This window comes from Nelumbo lutea, chromosome 5, assembly GCF_056320005.1.
Source record: "Nelumbo lutea isolate HS-2025 chromosome 5, American lotus-T2T, whole genome shotgun sequence".
Classification (NCBI taxonomy): domain Eukaryota; kingdom Viridiplantae; phylum Streptophyta; class Magnoliopsida; order Proteales; family Nelumbonaceae; genus Nelumbo; species Nelumbo lutea.
In genome coordinates this window covers 10,862,289-10,885,664 of record NC_142688.1, presented here as the reverse complement: position 1 = coordinate 10,885,664, position 23,376 = coordinate 10,862,289, and the positions used below count along the sequence as shown (strand labels likewise).

The window sequence follows — 23,376 nt, the reverse complement described above, 5'->3', positions numbered from 1 at the left end:
TCAAAACAAAATAAAAACCTTGTTTTATCAACATATAAGCACTTTACCATTTACTGCCATTTTTATTAAGGCTGTATTATCAAAAATGAAGCTGCAACTTGTTAAATTTGGCTAGTTATACATATCAAGTATAATTGGGTCGGGTAAGACCCGATTAATAGTCGGTTCTAGGTCTGGTCTTACAGATTACAGAACCGATGCTTCGATAGAATTTGGTTCGGATTTCGGAATCAATTCCATCCTTCCCGGGCTAGGCCCGAATCCTGGACAGCTGACAGCTCCAGGCTAAAGTCCATATTAAACTGGGCCCAGGGCTTAGAGGATAATTTTAAGGGCCTACTCTATGGCCCAGCCCAGTTAGATCCCTAAGTAAAATAGCTTCACGGCTCACGCACAGAGAGAAACGGCCTTCCTCCAAGTTGGTAGCTACTCATTGTGTCTTGCATGTCTGCTGTTCGTTTATTGCAGCTCAATCCTGGATTTCGGAGTTACTTCTTTGTTGCAACTTGCAACACAAACCCAAACCCCTTAACACTATCTTCTCTTGTTCGATTCCTCGTCGAATTCAGATCAGTCTATCGTCATAGGAAGACTTCTCTATCGTCGTACTCGTAGTCTCGAACACCTGAACAGGTAAGCTCTCTCTTTCTCTCTCTGCGTCTCTCTGTCTCCCGCTTACCACTTTTATCTACTTTCTGTCATTATACATTACCGTCTTAATCTGCACACGATCTCTCTGGTCCTTCTTTTGATTTAGGGTTTTTCTTTTCGAAGCTTCGATTGATCGTTCCCTGTGGTCGAGACAATTGTCATTATATAGTTATTTTGGGCATAAGTAGAGATCTGCTTATTTGGGTTACAGTGCTTATAGTTGCTTAGGTTTTAGTTTCATTTTTCTTTGCAGGCTGAGCTCTATTCTGAATCCGATTCTGTGGAGACAAAAATTGTTTAATCTATATGGGTAGAAAGAAGCCTTCAGCGCGGGACGACGAGAACCCTGCTGTTTCTCAGGGTGGGGCCAAATCGAAGAAGAAAGGGCATGCCATCGACGACGAAGAATACTCCATTGGGATTGAGGTGTCCGAGGATCAACAGAAATCTGGTTCCGAGAATCAAAACCACGAGGATGACATCATGCCCATTGCCGGCAAAAAGAAGGGGAAGAAGGGCAACTCCAAGGCAACAAAGCCCAAAGATGAAGATGAAGAGAAGACCGTAGAAGAAGAAGTGGAGGACGATGTTCCTGCTATTTTTCTTACTGGTAAGAAGAAGTCGAAATCAAAGAAAACTGGTAACAGTGTGTTCACTGTATCTGCTTTCGATGCCCTTGACGAGGAAGAGAAGACCGTAGAAGACGAAGCGGAAGACGATGCTCCAGCTATTGTGCTTACTGGTAAGAAGAAGTCGAAATCAAAGAAAACTGATAAGAGTCTGTTCACTGCGTCTGCTTTTGATGCTCTTGACGAGGAGGAGGTGGGGGAGGATAAAGATGATGAACGTCCCCACAGAACTTCTGTCAAGGAGGATGATGTTGGAGAAGAGGAAGAGGAAGAGCCCGTTGTTACTTTCACTGGTAAGAAGAAATCTTCGAAGTCCTCCAAGAAAAACAATAGTTTGTTCACTGCTTCTTCTTTTGACGCCATTCTCGATGAAGGTGATGGTCTTGAAAATAATGAATCTGCACAGAAAAGCACCAAGGAAAATAAAACTAGGGATGATGATACTGCAATTGTTTTATCTGGCAAGAAGAAGTCTTCCAAATCGTCTAATAAGAGTAGTAGTTTGTTTACTGCCTCTAGTTTTGTTGGCCTTGTGGATGAGGACGAAACCAATGATGAAAATAAAGAAGTGGATGAAGATGCTCTGGTTACCTTCTCTGGTAAGAAGAAATCATCAAAATCTTCCAATAAAAGCAGTAGTTTGTTTAGTGCTGCTCTCCTTGATGAAGATGATGGCAATAATATTTCTGCATCTGAGCAGAAATCATCCAATAAGTCTGGTGATGACACCATAGATGAAAGCACAATGGAGAATGAAGATGCCCCAGCAATTGCTTTCTCTGGTAAGAAGAAGCCTTCTAAGTCAAAGAAAAATGTTAGTCTCTTTGCAGCCAGCAATTTTGGCACAGGCCTTGAAGATGAAGTGACTGCTGTAACTGAAACTGGGCAACCTTCTCTAAGAAGCAGTAGTAATGAAGCCGATGGAAATAATGTGATTGATGCCAAAGCTAGTAACCAGGGAAGTGAGGATATGGTGGAGACATCAAAGAACAAAAAGAAGAAGAAGAAGAGTGGAAGGACTGCCCAGGAGGAGGATGACCTTGACAAAATTCTTGCAGAGCTTGGTGAAGGCCCTCCTCTTCCCAAACCTATTGCTCATTCTCCGCAAGAGGAAAAGGATCTGGTTCAATCTGAACCAGTTGCTCCACTTGATGACAAGGGTGAGAAGGAAACTGAAGCAGAAGCTGGGGAATCTGCAGCTGCGAAAAAGAAGAAGAAGAAGAAAGAGAAGGAAAAAGAGAAGAAGGCAGCTGCAGTCGAGGTAAAGGAGGAAAAAGCAGAAGAAACCAAGAGCAAAGTTTCAGACAAGAAGGTTCCAAAACATGTTAGAGAAATGCAGGAGACACTGGCAAGACGCAAAGAAGCTGAAGAAAGGAAGAAGAGAGAAGAAGAGGAGAGGCTTAGAAAAGAAGAAGAGGAGAGACGTCGACAAGAGGAACTTGAGAGGCAGGCTGAGGAGGCCAAGCGGAGGAAAAAGGAAAGAGAAAAGGAGAAGCTTTTAAAGAAAAAGCAGGAAGGAAAGCTCTTAACAGGTAAGCAGAAAGAAGAAGCTCGTCGTCTGGAGGCAATGAGGAACCAATTTCTTGCTCAGGGTGGTATTATGCTTCCTACTGCAGACACTGGTGTTACAACAACAAAACGACCAATATATCAGACAAAGAAGACAAAGCCCAGTTCCACACAAACAAATGATAGTGCCCCTGTAAAAGATGTGGACAAGATAGAGTTAAAGGAAACCCAACAGGATGCTTTAGCTGAGGTTGAGCAGCTGGAAGTTGAGAAAGTTGATGAGGCGGTGTCAACTGTGGAAGAGAAACTTGAAGTTGATCATGGGGTTGAAGAGAATGGTATAGAGGATGAAGATGAAGATGATGATGATGAATGGGATGCAAAGAGTTGGGATGATGCTATTGTGAACTTGCCTTCTAAGAGTGCATTTGCTGAGGAAGATGCTGAGCCCGAGCCTGTGGTGAAGAAAGAGATGAAACCTGTCAAACCAATGACTCCTGGTGAAGTAAGAGTGCCCCCTCCAGTGTCCAAAGCCACAATTGCTGCAAAGAAGGCTATTGCTCCCTCAACTATGAAAACAAAAAGCATTGAAAGTAAAGAGGATCAAGAAGAGGTTGAAGTCACAGCCAAGAATATGAAAAAAGAAGGTCCAGTGAAAAGAAAAATGCAGTCTACAGAGGTTCCTTCAAACCGGAGTGCGGAAAACCTCCGTTCTCCAATTTGTTGCATTATGGGTCATGTTGATACTGGCAAAACCAAGCTTTTAGATTGCATACGAGGCACAAATGTTCAGCAGGGAGAGGCTGGAGGGATTACACAGCAGATTGGGGCAACCTACTTTCCAGCAGAGAACATTAGGCAGAGAACCAAAGAGCTAAAAGCTGATGCAACATTGCGAGTTCCTGGTCTTCTAATAATTGATACACCAGGACATGAATCCTTCACAAACTTACGGTCACGGGGTTCAGGTTTATGTGATATTGCAATTTTAGTTGTCGACATAATGCATGGCCTAGAACCACAGACAATTGAATCTCTCAATCTTTTAAAAATGAGGAATACAGAATTCATCGTTGCATTGAATAAGGTGTTTTTTTCTCCTAAATTGTTAACCCTACAATATTTCTGCTTTCTGGTGATGTAGCACAAAACATGTTCATTTTGGTAAATGTATTCATGTTTCCCTATTTTTCCTTTGGCCATGAAGGTGGACAGGTTATATGGGTGGAAGACTTGTCCAAATGCACCTATTGTGAAAGCTATGAAGCAACAATCTAACGATGTACACAATGAGTTCAAAATGAGGCTTACTCAGGTAATGTATATCCGGATCCCCTTTTTTTGTGCTGAGGCTTGTCAAAGGCTAACCTGGTTATAACTCCCTTTATTGTTCCCAGATTATTACCCAGTTCAAGGAGCAGGGCTTGAATACGGAATTGTACTACAAAAACAAGGAAATGGGGGAAACTTCTAGTATTGTTCCTACAAGTGCAATCAGGTTTATTTTTGATGACCTTTTTATTCTCCTCTGGATTACTAACCCTCATCAAACAAAGTTCGTCAATGATACAAGGAGAAAATCCTATACCTAAGAAATCTTCAAGCATAGAGTATGAAACACATGTAGCTGACTAACCCCGATGGTTAGAAATGTATAGATGAACAAGATAGGGGAATTGTATACTTTTGTACTACAAAAAGAAAGAAATAGGGGGAACTTCAGTATTATTCCTATAAGTGCAATTGATGTGTACCTTTTTTTGGATCAGTAACCATGATAAAAAACTTATTAATAAAATAAGGAAATAACCCTACGCTTAAGAAACTTTCAAGTGTGGGATAAAACACAACATCTAGCTGAATGAGCCTTCTTAGAAATGTGTAATCAGGCCAGGTGGCTGCATCCCTAAGCCTGGTGCCCTGCAAACTAGACTGGACATTGTCATCCTATCCTTAGCTAGAGAATCAGCCAGGTTTACTTTTAGTTGCATAAGAAATGGAATATGCTTTTATTTTTTGTTTGATTTTATTTTCTCTTTTATCCTTTCTTTCATTTGTTCTTTCTTTCTTTTTCCTTTTTTTGTGGATGTTGTTAATCCATTTCTTTTCTGGTTGGATTCTGATCTTCTGATATTCTGGGAATATAACAGTGGTGAAGGCATCCCAGATCTTCTGTTGCTGTTGGTGCAGTGGACTCAGAAAACTATGGTGGAAAAGCTTATGTTTAGCAATGAAATACAGGTGTGTCTTTTCTCTGGTCACTGTTCAGTTAGCTATATGCATCTAATTGGTGGAATTTGCTATCTCTAATTTTGGGATGGGACTGTTCAGTGTACGGTGTTGGAGGTTAAAGTTGTTGAAGGCCATGGGACAACTATTGATGTCATATTAGTTAATGGTATGCTTCATGAGGGAGATCAAATAGTTGTTTGTGGCATGCAGGTAAGTCGCTTATCTTTATTGAAATACATGCATATGTATGTATTTTTCAGGATTTTCATGTGTCAGTATTATGATTGCAGGGGCCCATTGTTACCACAATCCGCTCTTTAATGACCCCTCACCCAATGAAGGAGATCCGAGTAAAGGTCAGAGTTCTTTCATTATTTTATTTTGCTTTAGTTGTCATCTTGCCCTTATTTACATGAAAGCATGAAACCACTGAACCTGGAAAGATGATATTGACCCAACTATCAAGCTTCCATGCACAGCCAATATGATGCATCATTATTTTCTTCATTCTTTCCAGTCTAAATCAACATTTTCATCTACTTAGTTTTTGGTTTCTTTTGCCTTTAATACGCAGTCTAGTATACTGCTATTGTCTTTCTCGTTTTCTTCTTTAATTCTAGAAATTAAAGTGTCCATTTAAGTTCCTCTATCTTACTAATATTTCACAGTTTGTTTTATCTTTTTCTCATATTGGATATGCATGACTAATTGATTTGAAATGATCTAAGTGACTGACTTGGAAATATTGCTGCAACATTTTTTATTTGAGAACAATTGCATTGGTGATTAGGTGTTTCAATAGTGTAGATGATTGACTATCTGGTCTCTATCAAAGTATGTGTTCCACTTGCTTTAAAGTTGACCACCTAGATTCTTGGCATGTTTTTTGCAATGTAATGGTGTTATTTAATTACCTAAACAGCCTTGGCTTCATGCCAGGGGTGATCATTGGCTGGGCCAGGCCAGGCTTTGGGCCTAAGTTACAAACTAAATTTTATAATATATATTATAATATGTATTATTTTATAATATTTATATACATAATATATTTTTTTATGAATAAATGTACATGATATAATATAGAACTTATATACAAGTATGTACTTAATATATATAAATAATATATTGCGGGCTGGGTTGAAAATGATCACTCTACTTCATGCCATGGATGCCAACCATCGAAGCTATCTTTTTCATTTAAAAAGTTGATATGCAAGTTAAGAAAGAGGAGGAACCTTCACATGGCTCTTATTGATCTATGAGAAGCATATGATGGGGTCCCTAGGGGGATAATATGGTGGGTTTAGGGAAGTTGTCACTAGAGCATCTAAAGAGAAAGAGTTAAGTTCCTATTTATCAAAAATATAAGAGAAGTTCCTAGTTAGAACTTAGAATATGTCTACAGCATGGGTCAAAATTTTGTGCTTATATATTTGCATCGGTCATGGTTAATCTAACTAGGCATCTATAAGAGCAATGTTTTAAAAGATGTCTTAAGCATATCTAGGTGCACAAATAAAGCACATTTTAAGGTGTGCACCTTGCTTCAACCTAGGTATGACCCCTTTCAAAGGCACATCCTAGTGCACCTTGCACCTTGGCCCATGTAGACACTTTTATGAGTTTTTTTTTTTAGTTATTTCTTATCCATTCTAATGTGGTTCAAATTTTTACAATGGTTAACTTCTAAATTACATTTTTGGGTGCTTGTGCAATAGTAATGGTTTATTAACTTTAAAAGAAACAAAAACCAAAGACCTTTTGAATACCTAAAGTTCTAGTTGTTGCATATAGGATATAGTAAAAGTTTCACTAAAGAAACAACAACAATACTAATTGAGCTCTGATCCTTTTTTTTTTCATCAGAAACAATAACTTTCATTAGAGATAAATTAAACTGAAATACAGAATTCAACCCTTATCAGAAAAGGTTGATCCAATAAACATCAAACATTACAGCACTGCCCAATAAAGACTCTCCCTTACAGTCCCTTGTTTTGCTAGGGCGTTAGCAAAACCATTTGCTGATCTCCTTACCTACTTGAACCAAACACCCACCTTCCTTGTTATGCTAAGAATTTCCCTTATCAGCTGTCTATATTGCCAAATTCCCAGCTGCCCCGATTGCATCCACCCAATTACCAACTAGGGGTCTCCCTCTATCTCAATCTACTGTAGCCCCAATTGTTTGGCCAGTTTACACCTTGATGTAGTACCAAGATTTCCGCTCTTAAGGAATCTCCAACTCCTATTGTACCTGAAAACAAAGCCATTATCTTGCCTTCATTATCTCTGAAAACACCTCCTGTTCACCCTTTGTTGTGCCGGTGGGGACCAAATTTCCTGTATCATAGCTTTGGAAGTAGTAGTAGATGCCACAATACCCCAACTTCTATAAATGTCTTCAACTAAGAAATCCTTAAAAAGATCATAGGATTTCAACCAATGGATAACCTTAGTAGTTATTCCTTCCACAACCTCTTCCTTGGATCTAGAACTGCCTTTGAAGATCCTATTGTTTCTTTCCTCCCACACTGACCACAATACAACAGCTCTAGTGGCTGTCCACATAATCCTTCCACGAATGGTTGGTTGCCTATAAAAAGCTGGATCAAAGAGGTTCACCATGCTCAAGGAGGGAGTCCACCTGCAGCCAAAGAGAGAAGAGAACCAAGACCAAATAAAGAACACAAAGGGACATGATATTAGTAAATGTGAATTAGACAACCTACAAAAGAGAAGACCTTTTCTCTGTATTTCTCCTAATTGGTGTATCCTCTGTAGAGCTCACGGTGAGGATTGTTACCATTTATTAGTATCTTGTCCCTTTTATGCAGACCTTTGGGCTTGGCTACTTTCGTTGTTTGGGGGTAGTTGGAGTCTACCAGCAGAAGTTCACATGCTCTTCAACCATTCTACCTTTTATTGGCCTACAAAAATAGGGAGAATTATGTGGAGATGTGCTCGTGCTGCCTTGACTTGGACTCTTTGGGAGGAAAGGAATCTCAGACTTTTTCAAGATAAGGAAAGGAACAACCAAGATTTGAAAGACTGTGTGTTAAACAGGGCAATACATTGGCTGAAGACCTTGGAAATCTTTCATCAATTCTCCTTTAATGACATTTGGAGAAATTGGTCAGCAGTAGCAAGGTGTTCATCTTTAAAGGCCAAATCAATTACAAGCTGGTCTCCTCCACCCGAAGGCTCAATTAAGTTGAACTTTGATGGAAGCGGCATGGGTAATCCAGGATTATCCGGAGTGGGAGGTGCTTTGAGAAACGAGAAGGGAGAGATCTTGTTGCTCTACTCAAGTCTTTTGGGAATTGGGAGTTCCATTAGGGTAGAACTTTTAGCTGCTGTACAAGGGGTCCAATTTGCAAACCAACTGGGGGTACAACATCTAATAATCGAGAGGGATTCCAAAGTGGTGGTGGGTTGGTTAAAAAATTCTGAAGAGGCTATGTGGCGATACAAGAATGAAATGAAGAAATTTAGTTGGTTGACAAGGAATATGTTGGTCACTGTACAGTGGGTGGGGAGATCAGCAAATACCTTGTCAGATGTGTTAGCCAAGCAAGGGGTAAATAGGGAAGAATTATTTTGGGCTCAGTTGTGATTCTTGTTTTTCTTTCCTAGTTTACTTGTAAGTTTCAAGGAGGGGCTGCAGCTCGCGCCTCTCGTTGGGATGATGTATGAACTCACTCTAATTTGCTTATGAGTCAATAAACTTATTATTATTCATAAAAAAAAAAAATTGTCTCACTAGAAGCAACAAACATGGGGGGAGAGACACATTTGGCCTCTTTTTCTGCAATAAATCCAAGGTGTTGATTTTTTGGAGTACCACTTCCCAACAAAAGGCCTGAATTTTAGGGGGTACAGGGCTACACACCTCCTTTGAAGGAAACTTCCCTACAATGTTAGAGGTCTGAAGCAAAATGTTATAGAAAGAAGAGCAATTGAAGAAACCAAAAAGGGAAGGTTTCCAAATTCTGCTAAGACTTCCCCTAACTGAGTGATCAAATCATCAACCATCCCCATTTCAGAATCCCTAGACCTCTTCTCAAGCCCAAATCCCAAGAGTTATCAACAAACACTAAAGAGATCACTTTTCTTTTGTTTTCAGACAAGGAATAAATAGAAGGAAATCTATCTCTAAGGGAGTTTTCACCAACCCAAACATCTTCCCGAGGGTTTCCCCAAATCCCTTTTAAGTCTAAATTTTCTCCATCATTCCTTGGCAGAGCCTTGTAGAAGGACTTGACCAAAAACAGTCCATTATGGGACTCTTTCCACCACCTTGAGTCCCACCTATGCACTTGTGCTTCAGCTGACTATAGCTTTGCAAGTAGATCTACACATTCCCGGATTTCCCAGTCAAAAAGAGATCGTCTAAATCTTGGGCACCACACTTCTCTTCCATTTCAAGCCCTTTGGTTCCCCATAAAAACTCCCTTTACATTTTTTCTATTGAACTTATCACAAAAGCTGGAGCCTTTAATAATGAGGTAGTACACCAATAGATATTAGACAGCACACTCTTAATAAGAGTTATCCTACCACCAAGAGAAAGATACATCCCCCTTCCATCCTTACAACCTTTGGTCAATTATATCAAGTACCAATTGCCAAGCTAAAGAGACCGAACGAAGCCTTTGCCCCAATTAGGAAGCCCAAATAAGTGAAACTCCCCCACCAAGCAACCCAAGGTAGCTGCACAATCCTCCAGAAGAGTTTCAAAACATTCCCTACCCTAACCATCACACTTTTCATCAAGTTAATCCTTTGCCTTATGAACATTTCAAAGAATCTTAGCACTCTTAAGTTCAGAGCTTGCTCATTGAGGCACCCAAAAATATCAAGGTGTCATCAGCAAGCTGGAGGTGTATAATTGGAACTCCAGCTTCTGCTCCTCTACATAATAACCAACTTAGAACTTCCACTACCAGAACAAACAGTAAAGGAGACAGGGGATCTCCTTGTCTTAGGCCCCTTGAAGCTTGAAAGAAAGGTGTGCAGATTCCATTAACAAGGGTCGAGAAAGAAACCAAAGACATACATGCAAACATCCAACTTCTCCACCTCTCCCAAAAACCCACTTTAGCCATGACTTCTTCCAAGAAACCCCACTATATGGTCATAAGCCTTCTCAATGTCAATCTTGCAGATTGGAAGCATTAATACCTTATGATCTTTTTTTTTTTTGAAAGAAGGTAAAGTATGATTGTATTAATATACGGTCCTGTGTACAAAGATAAGCTGTACAAAATGAAGGACCTCAAAAAAAGGCCATCCTCAAAAAAGTATGATCAGATATACTACCTCTAAAATCATTATGTACAGACATCCAACTTCTCAAAGCCTCTACTGCCAAGTTAATGGCCTCAGCTTCCGTAGTAGATTTTTCCTCAAAAATCCTGTTGTTCCTTTCTGACCACACAGCCCACATAACTGCTGGAGGGATGGAAACCCAGCATAACTTTCCTTCTTTGACAGCCCCTGAATATGCCACTCCTCTAGCAGAGCTCTAAGGCTGGCATGCACCAGCTTAGGTTCAGGGATTTGCAGAAGTGTGACCATACTGCAGAACTAAACTTGCAATGAAGGAAAAGATGCCCAGAGGATTCCATTTGCAGATTGCAAAAACAGCACCTCCAATCTGGCAAAATAAGACCTTTATTCAGCAGCATTTCTTTAGACAGACACCTCTCCAGCACTGACACCCAAACAAAAAACTTAATTTTTGGAGGAGCCAAGTTCCCCCAAGTGGCCTTGCTGGGAAAGGGGGTTTCAGGCCTTCCCACCAGAAAATTGTAGAAGGATTTGACTGTGAATTCTCCAGATTTTGACCATTTCCAGACTGTTGATCTGGAAATGGTGTTTGTCCCCCAACTGGTGTGTTCTTTGCAAGTTGAATGGTGAGACTGCGATGCATCTTATCTCTTGCCCGTTTATTAGCTTTCTTTGGGATTGGTTTACTTCTCTCTTGGATCCAGTTGGTCTTCTCCCTATAGGTTGGAGGGATTGTTTAGCCCTACTAGCATTAGCTGTACAAAAAAGAGGGGTAGGACCTTGTGGAGATGCACTAGAGCAGCACTAATTTGGTGTGGGAGGAAAGAAATGCAAGAATATTTGAAGAGAAGGAACGAAGCAAGGAAGCCTTTGTCAAAACTATAACATTGAGGGTAGCTCATTGGGCAAAAAGTTCGAAGCTGTTTTTGGATTTCAAGATTGAAGATTTCTTCAGAGCTTGGGGTATCATCGCTGCATCCTCAACTACAAGACAAAGATCTGTTAAGGTTTGGTCTCCTCCAATAAATGGTTGAAAGAAACTGAATTTTGATGGGAGCTGTTTGGGTAACCCAGGCCCCTCAGGTGTTGGGGGAGTCATTAGAGATGAAGAGGGGAACATAAATGCTTTATACTCTGGCCCTGTGGAGCAAGGTGATGTGGCAAGATCAGAGATTTTGGCTGCAGTTTTGGGGTTGAGAAGGCAAAAGAACTGGGTATTAGTAGGCTGATTATTGAGGGAAATTCTAAAACTGTGGTTAAGTGGCTGGTTAAAGGGGAGGGGGTAGCATGGCACTTGAGGATTGAATTCAGAAAATTCAAATGGCAGTCACAGGACATGTTAATCTGAGTGAAATGGGTGAGGAGGACTGCTAATAGCTTGGAAGATAGCTTAGCCAAGCAAGGGGTGCATAGAACACATGTTTCTGGGCTCAAATGTAGTACTGATTTGGGACGGATTCTATGGCTGGTTCCTTTCACAACTTCTGGTTGTAATCATGTTTCTCTCATAATTAATGAATTGTTTTCTGTGTTGCTGATCAAAAAAAATGTCAAGCTTGCACATCATATTTGAAATAAGGAAGCATAAGAGGCAAAATACCTTGAATATCTTTCCAAGGAGAACACTGAGAAGCCCTAGGGTCGAGTCCTGCATCCCAGCCATTATCTACCAATCCATGAATACTAACAATCACTCTAGACCAAAGTTTGTCATGTTCCATTGGTAGTCTCTAAATCCATTTCCCCAGCAAAGTCGTGTTTCTTAATCTTATATTTCCTAACCCAAGGCCTCCATCATCCCTACTCCTAGAAACCACCTCCCACTTCACTAAGTGATCCTTCTTAGTATCCCCTGGTTCCCACAAGAAATCCCTCATTATCTTCTCTAACCGGTTAGCTACTTTCATTGGTACTCTAAAGGTAGACAGGAAATAAATTGGCAGGTTGGCTAAGGTTGACTTGATCAAGGTTATCTTACCCCCTAAAGAAGATGTAATTCCTCTTCCAATTTGCTAACCTCTTGGAGAATCTTTCAATTATAGGGTACCAAAAACTCTCAACCATTGGGTTCCCTCCCAATAGTAGCCCCAAATATTGTAAAGGCCAACCCCCACTTCACACCCCAAAATCCTAGCTAGGGAATCCACCTCCTCTCCTCCTAAATTGAGCCCTGCCACACAAATTTTTCCCCTGTTCACTTCAAGATTGGACTTCCTTTCAAATTGAAGCACTAGACTCTTTAAGTTCCGTAATTCCCCTTCCTCCCTGTCACAAAACAAGATGATGTCATCTGCAAATTGTAAGTGTGTGGCCACCACCTCCTCCCTACCAATCTTCCAACCTCTTATCAAATTGTTAGCATCGACCCTTGAAATCGTGGCACTCAACACATCAGCTACTAGGGTAAAGAGGAATGAGGACAATGGATCTCCTTGCCTAATACCCCTCTTTGCAGGAAAGAAACCCCTAGCTACACCATTCAACGATATTGAGAAATGACATGATGAAATGCATCCCTTTACCCAACTGCACCATCTCTCCCCAAACTCTCTCCGCTTGAGAAACTCTAGTGAAAAATCCTAGTCCACCATGTCATATGCCTTTTCAAGATCTAATTTGCAAACCAACCCCTTTTCCTTTCTCCTCTAACCTCAACACATTCATTGGCAACAAGTACTTGATCTACAATTTGTCTTCCTTTTACAAAGGCCCCTTGATACGGTGAGATTAGAGACGGGAGGATCTTTTTTAATCTTAGCGCTAGGACCTTAGAGATGATCTTATACATGCTTCCCACCAGGCTTATAGGTCTGAAATCCTTTGGTTGGAGAGTGTCCTTCTTAGGAACCAAGGCAATAAAAGTTGCATTTGCTCCGAAATTAAATTTGCCTCTCTCATAGAACTCTTCAAAAACCTCCAACAAATCCTCTCTAATTATCTCCCAACAATCTTGATAGAAGGCCATTGAAAAACCATCAGGCCCAGGAGCTTTAGCTCAATCCATGGAGAAGATTGCATTTCTCACTTCTTGGGCCTCAAATCTTTTTTTCAAAGATTCCAATAAGACACTATTTCCCACCCTCTACTCCAAGTCCTCTAAGCTCTCACTAGGTCTCCCTGTGTTGTCATATGCTAATTTGAAGTGATTAACCAAAGCTTGAGCTATATCATCTTCCCTTGTCAGCAATTGCCCATCCCACTCCAATTTTGAAATATAATTCTTCCTTCTCCTCCCATTTGCCAACGAATGAAAAAACCTTGTATTGATGTCCCCTTCCTTTAGCCATTTGCACCTGGATTTTTGCCTCCAACTTATCTCCTCCTTCCTAAGAAGATCTTCCAGTTCCTATTTCAAATTCCATCTTTCCACCCTACCCTCTTCCCCTAGTCTTCTTTCAGCTTCTAGTCCATCTAGCTCCTGCACTCTCTAACTGATTTCCACTTTGCTCTAATCTACCAAAAACCGCTTTATTCCAAATCTTGAGTCTAGCTTTCAAGAACTATAGTTTCTTGTAAAACCTATACCCCTTCCATCGGAATTCCACTTGGTCCACTTCCCACCATTCTTTTACCTTAGCTAGAAACTGTAGATGAAGTAACCACATGTTTTCAAACCAAAAAGGGCACGGGCCTCCATCTAGTCTTTCATGAGACAACCCGATTGGGCAATGATCTGAAATAGGTCTCGGCAATGCTGTAACACCTAAAATCCCCCATTCAACTTCCCAATCCACTATAAAGAGGAACCTATCCAATCGACAACAGATAGGGTTTTCTCGGAAGTTTGACCAGGTAAAATTTGCTTGCTGAAGAGGGAGGTCCTGCAATGCAAAATTCTCCACAAAGAGATTAAACTTCCTCATGCTAGATGTAATCATTGCCCAACCTGATTGGGCAATGATCTGAAATAGGTCTCGGCAATGCTGTAACACCTAAAATCCCCCATTCAACTTCCCAATCCACTATAAAGAGGAACCTATCCAATCGACAACAGATAGGGTTTTTTTGGAAGTTTGACCAGGTAAAATTTGCTTGCTGAAGAGGGAGGTCCCGCAATGCAAAATTCTCCACAGAGATTAAACTTCCTCATGCTAGATGTAATCATTGCCCAACCTGATTGGGCAATGATCTGAAATAGGTCTCGGCAATGCTGTAACACCTAAAATCCCCCATTCAACTTCCCAATCCACTATAAAGAGGAACCTATCCGATCGACAACAGATAGGGTTTTCTTGGAAGTTTGACCAGGTAAAATTTGCTTGCTGAAGAGGGAGGTCCCGCAATGAAAAATTCTCCACAAAGAGATTAAACTTCCTCATGCTAGATGTAATCCTACAAATAGGGTTATTGGACTCGTTCAAGAACCTTATTACGTCGAAATCCCCACCCAAACACCAAGGGCCATCCCACAAACCCCTAACGGCTGCTAGTTCTTCCCAGAAACCTTCCCTTTCCTTGTAAGAGGTGGGACCATAGACATTAGTTAGCACCCAAGCCCACCCATCTTCCTTTCTCTTCAATTTTATTGACACCGAGAAGTTCCCAATTAATTCTTTTCACACTCCCAGTTTTCATTTCTCCACAAAGTAATAATTCCCCCTGAAGCTCCCCACGATTGTGCAAAGGCCCAACTCAAATTTCTTGTTGACCAGATGCTCCTCACCCATTTCTTGTCCACCTCATTCAATTCTGATTATTGTATTGAGACCACATCTAGCTTTTCTCTTCTCAAGAAGTCTTTGATCACTCGCCTTTTCTTTGAACTCCTCAAACCTCTTACATTCCAGCTTATTAACTTCATGGACAAACATTTCAGGTAGCCCCAACCAAACCACCATCTTTACTCCTTTTTTCTATCCTTCCTACCCCCACTCGCTTTATCATAAACCACCCCACTCTTCAACCTCTCCACCTCACTCAGCTTTTTTTTCCTCTTCTTAGAAAGCTCTCCTACCTTCTTACTAAACTCTTTCACCTTCTCATTTCCTTCTAGTTTCTTACCTGACCCCTTCTTTTTCTGTTGTCCTTTTGATTTTCCACTATATCCACTTTTCTCCACTGTATTGGGAAATTGAATAATCTCCTCCTCAACCCTAACCTCTTTCACATTCAGCTCTTCTTCCATCCTGATTCTAAATAGTTCCAAGATCAACTCCCAAATTTTGTCCCCTAGTTCTCTCTCTTCTACTTCTGAATTTATCTCCCCCACTACCTCTGTCACTTGTCCTGAATCAAACGAATTGGCAGACTTTATAGTTGGGCTAGAATCACCTGTAGGCCAGACACACACAGGACTTGGGGAAACAGAGTTAGTAACCAAAAACTGAACCTGAAAACAATCCAAACCTTGGGAGGAAGAAGACGCAATATGAGTTGCTAGAATATCCTGAACCCCTTTTGTTTGACTTTCGCTGGGAATAGGACCCTCGAAATCAAGATCTGGATTGATTGCAGTGGGAAACGGGCAGTTTATAGCTCTGCTTGGAGGAACCAGATTGCCAACACACACCGTACAAGCACCCATTCCCTTGTCTTTACAAAAGATTGAATCCCCCTTTCTCCCTGTTTCGGCTTTCTCCTCACCCGAGCCTGTTTTCTTTCTTTCCAACTCCTTTCTAGGCCGAACCAACTCTCCTGGAAGTGTACATGCCTCATCTTCGAACAATAATCCTAGGTCATCTTCCTCCCCAAACTTTGAACGACATTTACTCTGTATACTACCATAGCTGGACTCTTCAACATAGAACTCCTCTTTCAGAGACTCATCATCTACACTTACCCAGTCTGAAGCAGAATCCTCCTCATCTAACCTCGTGCGATTGTATCTCGGATTAGGTTTATCTCGGCTAGTGGAGTAAGAGGTCAGTCTTGGCTGCCACGCTAAAGTCGGACCAGACATTCGTTTTTCTTTCGAGCCAGTTGCAAACCAATCTGAAGAGGACGAAGATATACCACAGCGAATGTCCATAGTCTTTTGAGCCTTGTTCCACCTCACGTGCCTATTTAAGTGGTCACCTGATTTATCTATGGGCTTACTTGCTGTTAGAGTCTTATTTCCAAGACCATCCACTTGAAGTTTAAGACTGGGCCCACTAGTACCCCTCACCTCAACCGTTGGCCCATCTTTATCTTTTTGAACCTAGCCCAGTCTTTTTAGAAGTTTAGTATTGGTTCCCTCGCTGCAGGCCTGGGCCATATCAAATGACAACCCACCTGGTTGCTGTTCCAATCTACCTCCACCTGTCCCTACCTTTGGACACTTGTTCAAATTCAAAAAAGTCTTCTGACAGACTTTCTCCACCTTTGGACGTTACTACCTGAGCAAAAGTCCTAGCCCGATCCTCTGATTTGCCAATTAAAGTGGAAGACTCGGGTACTGCTTTCCTATCCCTTGCTTTTACAGTTTCCTTCCCAGTGTTAACTCGAACCTTGGAGGCCACGTCATCTTCTTCTTCCCCGCTCCTCCCCAATCTCCACCATCTAGCTTCTGTAGATGTTGCAATCCAAACCCTGAGTTCTACATTCCAAAAACCTTGGGATAAGCTCTGGCTTTGCTCCAGCTACATTAATCTGCACGGCACTCAGGTTGGAAGCATCAAAGGAAACCATCTCGCCACCACAATGCTTCGCAACTTTCCTCAATGGAAAGGCAACCCAATAATTTCAGATTGATAAGTTCTGTGGGTTCTACCAAGTGTACATTGCATATGGCTTCCATTTCTCCAACACCACCACACCTTGCTCTATTACAGCCAAAACAGTAGCAAAATCCAGAGGAATCCCTTGAAAATACACTACAGCCTTGTGGTCATCAAAGGGAGAAATCTGCAACACCCCTGTAGTCTTCAATATCTGTTGGACTTCTTCACCTAGTTGTTAGACAGTTTTGTATGCCCTTAGCTTCAATCAAAATTGATGTATTTTATGAGTTTATTGTAAATGAATAAAAGTACATATTTGATTCATGTTCCCTTGGTATGTTTCTGTGTATTACCCTTAAACTGGACACTTATTGAGACTCGTGTTAGTTTAGAATGTTCACAGCCTGGGTCAGTCTGGGGAGACCTATCCTGACAAGGCTGACACTGTGGTGCCACCAAGTCGGTTGGGGTGGCTTGTCTCAGCTACCAGGGTGAGACCCTAGGCACATACAGTGTGAGATTAATTGAATCTTTGAACTGGACCAGATTTCCAGTATTTCCCTGGACCTTGGAGATTGATGGGCAAAACTGAAAAGTTACACCCGACCCCTAGACTCGATTATGATACTGCACTAGGTGTCGAATCGGGTTGCCTTTGATGTACCAATCAGTGAGATCCTTAGTGGGGGTCAAAACCTGGGTATGTTGGGACAATCCGAGAATTCATCTGAGTGGGTGATCATAGTGACAGGATTAGCCCCTTTGTCGGACAAAGGTAATGATCGGGGGTGCACTCTCACTGTTGGAAACCAAGACTGCCGGCAGCCGATTTCAACCGTTGAAATTTGTTTTGCAAAATATATTTTATATGAGATATAAAAGTATATATATTATGGTTTCTAAAATGTTTGCAAATGGTTTTAATTCCCAGGATCCATATAAGTGGAGAGTGCAACACTGTTCCTTGCAGCCGAGGGAGAGGTCCTCTCTTGTCGGGCAGTGTATGATCATTATGGGCTGAGAGGTTAAGTGTAAGACCATTGAGGATAATAACTGATGGGCTAATCTTGCATCTGCCCACAGTCCCTGGGTGTTACAAGGTGGCTTGGCCCAGGGACCACTTAGGGTAAGTGTTGGGCCCATAGAGCCCATTCGATGGGTTTCAGGGGGTGCACTGTCTTTAACAGTGTATTCGACCAGGCCTTGTAACAAAGGCTGGGCCGAACCCATGTGGCTGATGTGTAGATCAATGCTTGGGTCCCACGCCATACAAGGAAGCCCAACTGGGCAGCAGTTAGGAAGGTTAAGTGAGCACATAAGCTTAATGGGCCTAAAGCCCTTTTCGAATTGGGCTATTAATTTAGTTAATTAAAGGGGCGAATTCTGAGATGGATTAGCAGTTAGGATAGGGTCTTAATCCTATCCACTCAGAGAGTCTAGATCTGAATGTGATTCAGATCTAGAAACCTCCTAATAAGATTAGGATAAAGCTAATCTAATCTGCAGATAAGATAATGGTTTATCCTTATCATTAGAAGAGAGGGCTGATCCAAATATGATTTGGATAAACACCTCCTAATGGGATTAGGAGCTGATCTTTTCAAGTTAACAAAAGGAAGGAGGGGGCGACAGCCTTGAGAGAGAACAAGAAACACATCAGATCCTCTTTAGTGCTGAAATCAAGAAGAGAGAATTCTGCACCCTGCGAATACTCTCTTGCCGCCTCCCTACTCTTGCCGCCCTGTTTTCCAGTTCGATCTCCAGCTGTGGGAGAAGTCAAGATTGGATCTTGACATCAATTCTTTGAGAAATGATTGAAAAGGGAGCTGTGCTCACGTTCCATCCTGCTGTTTCTTGCGAATGACAGAGTTCTTGGGGAAGAACACTGCTGATTCTGCTCCATCCTGCACTGCGCCATCTTCAGTGGGAGCAGTCTTTGGATCCTTCCTTGGGCGTGAACACCTTCGTTGGGAGATATTACTTCTCTGTATCAGGTATCTTTCTCTCCCATTCCTTTTGGTTCAGATCTGGTTCAGTTTAAAGGTTCAAGATTTATCCTTGAAAATATGATTTTCTAAATAGGGAATGTGATTCTCAGTTGAAGGGAGAGAAAAATTTTTGAAATTCGCCCCTTATTCCGCAATCTTTGGGCGTCCATGTGATGGATCTCTCAACCCTTCACTAGTCTCTCCCAATCTTTTACTTTCTTGTTTATCGAGAGGACAAGTTTAAGCTGCCAATCCTCTTTAGGTTTATTCACCCACAATTTCACCAAACCTAGTCCAGCATCAATCTGCAATTTACTTTCCGTCCCTATCTCCTCTCCTGGGATCTCCCTGAAAACTTTCCCTGACTGCCCTTCAGATTGTTCCTTTATTTTTTGACCATCTTTTAGGGCACCTTCTCTGTCATTAGTTACCTCCCTTCCTTCAGGGAAACAGGTAAACTGCTTCAGCCCCTCACCAAAGTGTTTCTGGACTCGAAAAAACCTCCCATACTTGTTCTCTTTTCTTTCAGCTACGTACTTCCTGTTCTGTTCCAATAGACAGCACCTCCATTCCCTTGATTTTTCTGTTATGTGAGCTCCATCGAGAACTCCTTGGAACCATGGTACCGCCTGCCCTTCGAGAAGCAAAGAAGCTTTCCTCGATTCTACAATCTTTAGAGAGAGTTCATTTCTAGTCCAGATTTCTTCTAAGATGAAAGTCTTCGCTTCCACCTTCAACACTTTCTTCCATCTTTTAGCTCGCAGGAACTGACCTTCCCTCCCTCTTTCCAATCTTCCCCCGCTGACCTTCCCTCCCTTCATGGCTTAATTTTACTAATGATCCGAGGGTAGTATCACTGTTGTCCTGTGCATATTAATAGCAGACTTGCAGTTGCCTCTATCTGCCTTAGCACCTATTGAGCTCTGATCCTTAACCACAAAATATATTGAACTCAACCAAAATCATAAAAATCTCTTGTACTACAGGCCAAAATTTCAAGTCTATGGCACTGTCTCCAAATCCTCAATGTGTGCTTCTCAACAGATTTTGAAGAGGTATTAGTGTAAAGGCCTCAACCTCCTATAGGATTAGGAATGCAAAATGTCTAATATCACACTAGCCACTTAAAGTAATGCAATTAGGAGAGAGACAAGAATATTTTAATTTCACGTGTTGGATGCTTGAAGCATTTTGGCACAGTCTAAATTTGTTTGCTTTTACTTTTACTTTGAATTTGTTTTATATGTTATGCTTGGGTATTTTGTCTTGTGCTAAAAAGCTTTTTAAAACATTTGATTTCTTTTAAAATTCAAATTTTCATATATTTTATGTATTAATGTCTATTTATTTATTTTAAGAATTTGCACATTGCTTTGCACTGTTGTGTGCCTCGGGTGCTAGAAAGCCCTTCCATTTTTCTTGTGCTTTAGCACTTTTAAACTACTAGGTAAATGTAACATAAAATTGTTAGAAACACTTTAGGAAATATGCTCTAAGTCTGAAATTTAAAAGGTGTGCCTAGGCACATTTCAAGGAATGTGCCTTGTCTTGTCCCAGGTACTACTCCTTTGAAAGACATGTGCCTGGTACACTTAGTGGTGAACTTGGTGCACCTTGCTCCTAAGCCCAGGTGTATACCTAAGTCCAATCTTGTGCTTTTCTAGCATAGTGGCCCTCAGACCCCTAATCAAGCCCCTTGGGCCAAGCCTATACAAGTTCTCGTGGAGGTCCTAAAATATATGAAGAGATTGAATTTGTGATTGTAGTTGCATTTCATTATATTTTAGGATTAGGATTCAAATAGTTTGATGAAAAATGTCTTATATGATCCCCCCCCCCCCTGGCGAGCAAAAGCTCTAAGTTGTTAACTTGTCTATTTTCAGGGAGACTTCTTGCATCATAAAGAGCTGAAGGCAGCACAGGGTATCAAGATTTCTGCACAGGTGGGAATAGTATCAACAATGTTTTCTGAAAATGCACTTCTACAATCCCAAGACCCCAGATAGGGACTGACATTGGGTGTATAGAGAAAGAGTCTTTGTGCAACTATCTGACATTTTCTCTTTGTATGCTTGCTTGCAGGGCCTTGAACATGCCATTGCAGGCACTGGCCTATATGTGGTAGGGCCTCAGGATGACCTGGAAGATATCAAAGAGGCAGCCATGCAAGATATGAGGTCAGTCATGAGCAGAATTGACAAGAGTGGTGAGGGTGTCTGTGTACAAGCCTCTACTCTTGGATCATTGGAAGCATTGTTGGAGTTCTTAAAGAGCCCAGCAGTGAATATACCTGTCAGTGGTATAAGCATAGGCCCTGTACACAAGAGGGATGTTATGAGGGCCAGTGTCATGCTTGAGAGGAAAAAGGAATATGCTACAATCTTAGCATTCGATGTCAAAGTAACACCTGAGGCTCGTGAGCTTGCAGATGAAACCGGTGTTAAGATATTTATAGCTGATATAATTTATCACTTGTTCGATCAGTTCAAGGCTTACATTGACAATCTCAAGGAAGAAAAGAAGAAAGAAGCTGCTGAAGAAGCAGTCTTCCCATGTGTTCTTAAGTTAATTCCTAACTGCATTTTCAACAAGAAGGATCCAATTGTTTTGGGGGTTGATGTTCTTGAAGGCATTGCTAGGGTATTGTATTTCTTTGCTTCATCTTTACTGTTTCCACCGAACTCGCTGTTTCGGGAGTGTGAAGCCTTGTACTTTTTAGATTTTTTCATGTCCATAATATAATTCTAAATATGCTGCATTTTACTCAGGTTGGGACTCCAATCTGTATTCCTTCAAGGGATTTCATTGACATTGGAAGGATTGCATCCATTGAAATCAACCACAAACAGGTTGATGTAGCCAAGAAAGGCCAGAAGGTGGCCGTAAAGGTAAAGGGTGATGCAATGGAATCACAAATGATCCCAAGTGTTGTAAAGTTGGTTACAGAAGTCGATTATCCTGCATGTAATTTGCTTCTGTTGTTCTTTACAGATTGCTAGCACAAATCCTGAGGAGCAGCAAAAGATGTATGGAAGGCACTTTGAGGAGAATGATGAGCTTGTTAGCCACATCACAAGGAGGTCCATAGATGTGCTAAAAGCTAATTATCGGGTAATCTCAATAAATTCTTGTAGGTATTCCATTTCTCACAGATTAATGAACAATGACAATGGAGCTAAAGTGTTTTTTGTTGCCTGTCCCGACTTGTACAGGATGATCTCTCTATTGAGGAGTGGAGGCTAGTTGTGAAACTTAAGAATATATTCAGAATACAATAATTTACAAAGTGGTCACAAAATTCAACTGGCTGCGCTGGCAGATGTGTGGGAATGAATGACTGGTTGTAACCATCTCTCTTCAAAAAATGCAGGTTCTGATGTAGAGGTTGAAGAGAGTTGGTTCATGATGAACTGTATTTTTGGAGCTCCAGACTGGTATTCTTTTCAGAAGATATTTTCATCATGAGAAAAGAAGTTGCGGAAAAGAGCTTCTGGTGCAAAGCATTTTGGGAGGGCGGACACCCTTGTCTCCATTGGGCTGGAAATTGGCCTTTTTCTGCTGTTTTCAACTACCAAATTAATATCCTTAACTCTATGTGGCGCTACAGAAGGTATGGGGGAGAGATTACTTTTGTTCTGAGGTAATAGCTCACCTGTAGGCTGCAAAAGTTGGGAAATTGCAAACTGTTTAGAGATTTGAAATTTATCTTCAAGATAAATTTTCTGCCATTTCAAGTTTCTGGAATACATAAGAACATTGTCAGTGATTGTTTTCATTGCAGGTTTGGTCGCAGGATATGGATATCTTTCACTAAAACAAGAAGGGCTTTTCTATCCCCATTTTCAATCCTTTCTTTAACTTTGCTGCTCCTACATAAGTTGCACTACAAACCATTTTTCTGGAAGGAATTAAAGATCTCTTTGGTTGATTGTTTTCTGATCAGTATTAAAGAGTTATAGGGTTTGTTTTTGGTTCATGAGATGAGTTCATCCCTCTTGTAATAAAATTAGCCGAGTTATTTAGTCTTTACTCTCTACACACACATACAGTAGTTCCACCTTATGAACATGCATTTCCTGACCTTTGAAAAAAAATAAATAAATGTCATGATTAGTTTGGCTCCAAAATGTAGCAACTAGTAAATGGTACATATTGATTGTTTTCCACGTTTCTTCCTCCAAAACTCCATCCTCTCAATCTAGTTGTTCTAATTCAAAGAAAAAAGTGCTATTAATTTCTTTTCTTGATCCAAAGTTATTATTTATTTGAACTTTTTGTGTGGATTAGTTTCTTTTTGGTTCTGTTTTTGTTTATGTTGTATTAGTTCTATTTTTTATCTTGCACTTATATTTATCTATGTAGTGAGAAAAAAAATGAAAAATAGGTTTGTTGTTCATCTTATCATTGTTAAGGTGTTGCCTTGTTATATACCTT

General features: G+C 40.9%; 1 protein-coding gene across 2 annotated transcripts; it reads left to right on the top strand.

Moving 5' to 3' along the window:
* The first annotated feature begins 355 nt into the window (after window positions 1–355).
* On the top strand, window positions 356–23,069 carry LOC148850301 (uncharacterized). Of its 2 annotated transcripts, none has more exons than XM_088945154.1 (13): window positions 356–633; window positions 905–3,876; window positions 3,997–4,104; window positions 4,187–4,287; window positions 4,940–5,030; window positions 5,121–5,231; window positions 5,312–5,377; window positions 20,826–20,885; window positions 21,025–21,582; window positions 21,711–21,830; window positions 21,934–22,053; window positions 22,155–22,552; window positions 22,724–23,069. In XM_088945154.1, the coding sequence occupies exons 2-12, from the start codon at window positions 958–960 to the stop codon at window positions 22,218–22,220; spliced, it is 4,320 nt and encodes a 1,439-aa protein (XP_088801280.1). In that variant the 5' UTR covers window positions 356–633; window positions 905–957; the 3' UTR covers window positions 22,221–22,552; window positions 22,724–23,069. The 2 variants fall into 2 exon arrangements, with proteins under 2 accessions (XP_088801280.1, XP_088801279.1); XM_088945153.1 differs by having other exon boundaries at window positions 22,155–22,582.
* Window positions 23,070–23,376: the final 307 nt, after the last annotated feature.

Coding starts and splice junctions, on each gene's coding strand:
- LOC148850301 (XM_088945154.1), top strand. CDS start 958: ATGGGTAGAAAGAAGCCTTCAGCGCGGGACGACGAGAACCCTGCTGTT. Junction 21,583..21,710: donor TTCTTGAAGGCATTGCTAGG/GTATTGTATTTC, acceptor CATTTTACTCAG/GTTGGGACTCCAATCTGTAT. Junction 22,054..22,154: donor TGCTAAAAGCTAATTATCGG/GTAATCTCAATA, acceptor CGACTTGTACAG/GATGATCTCTCTATTGAGGA.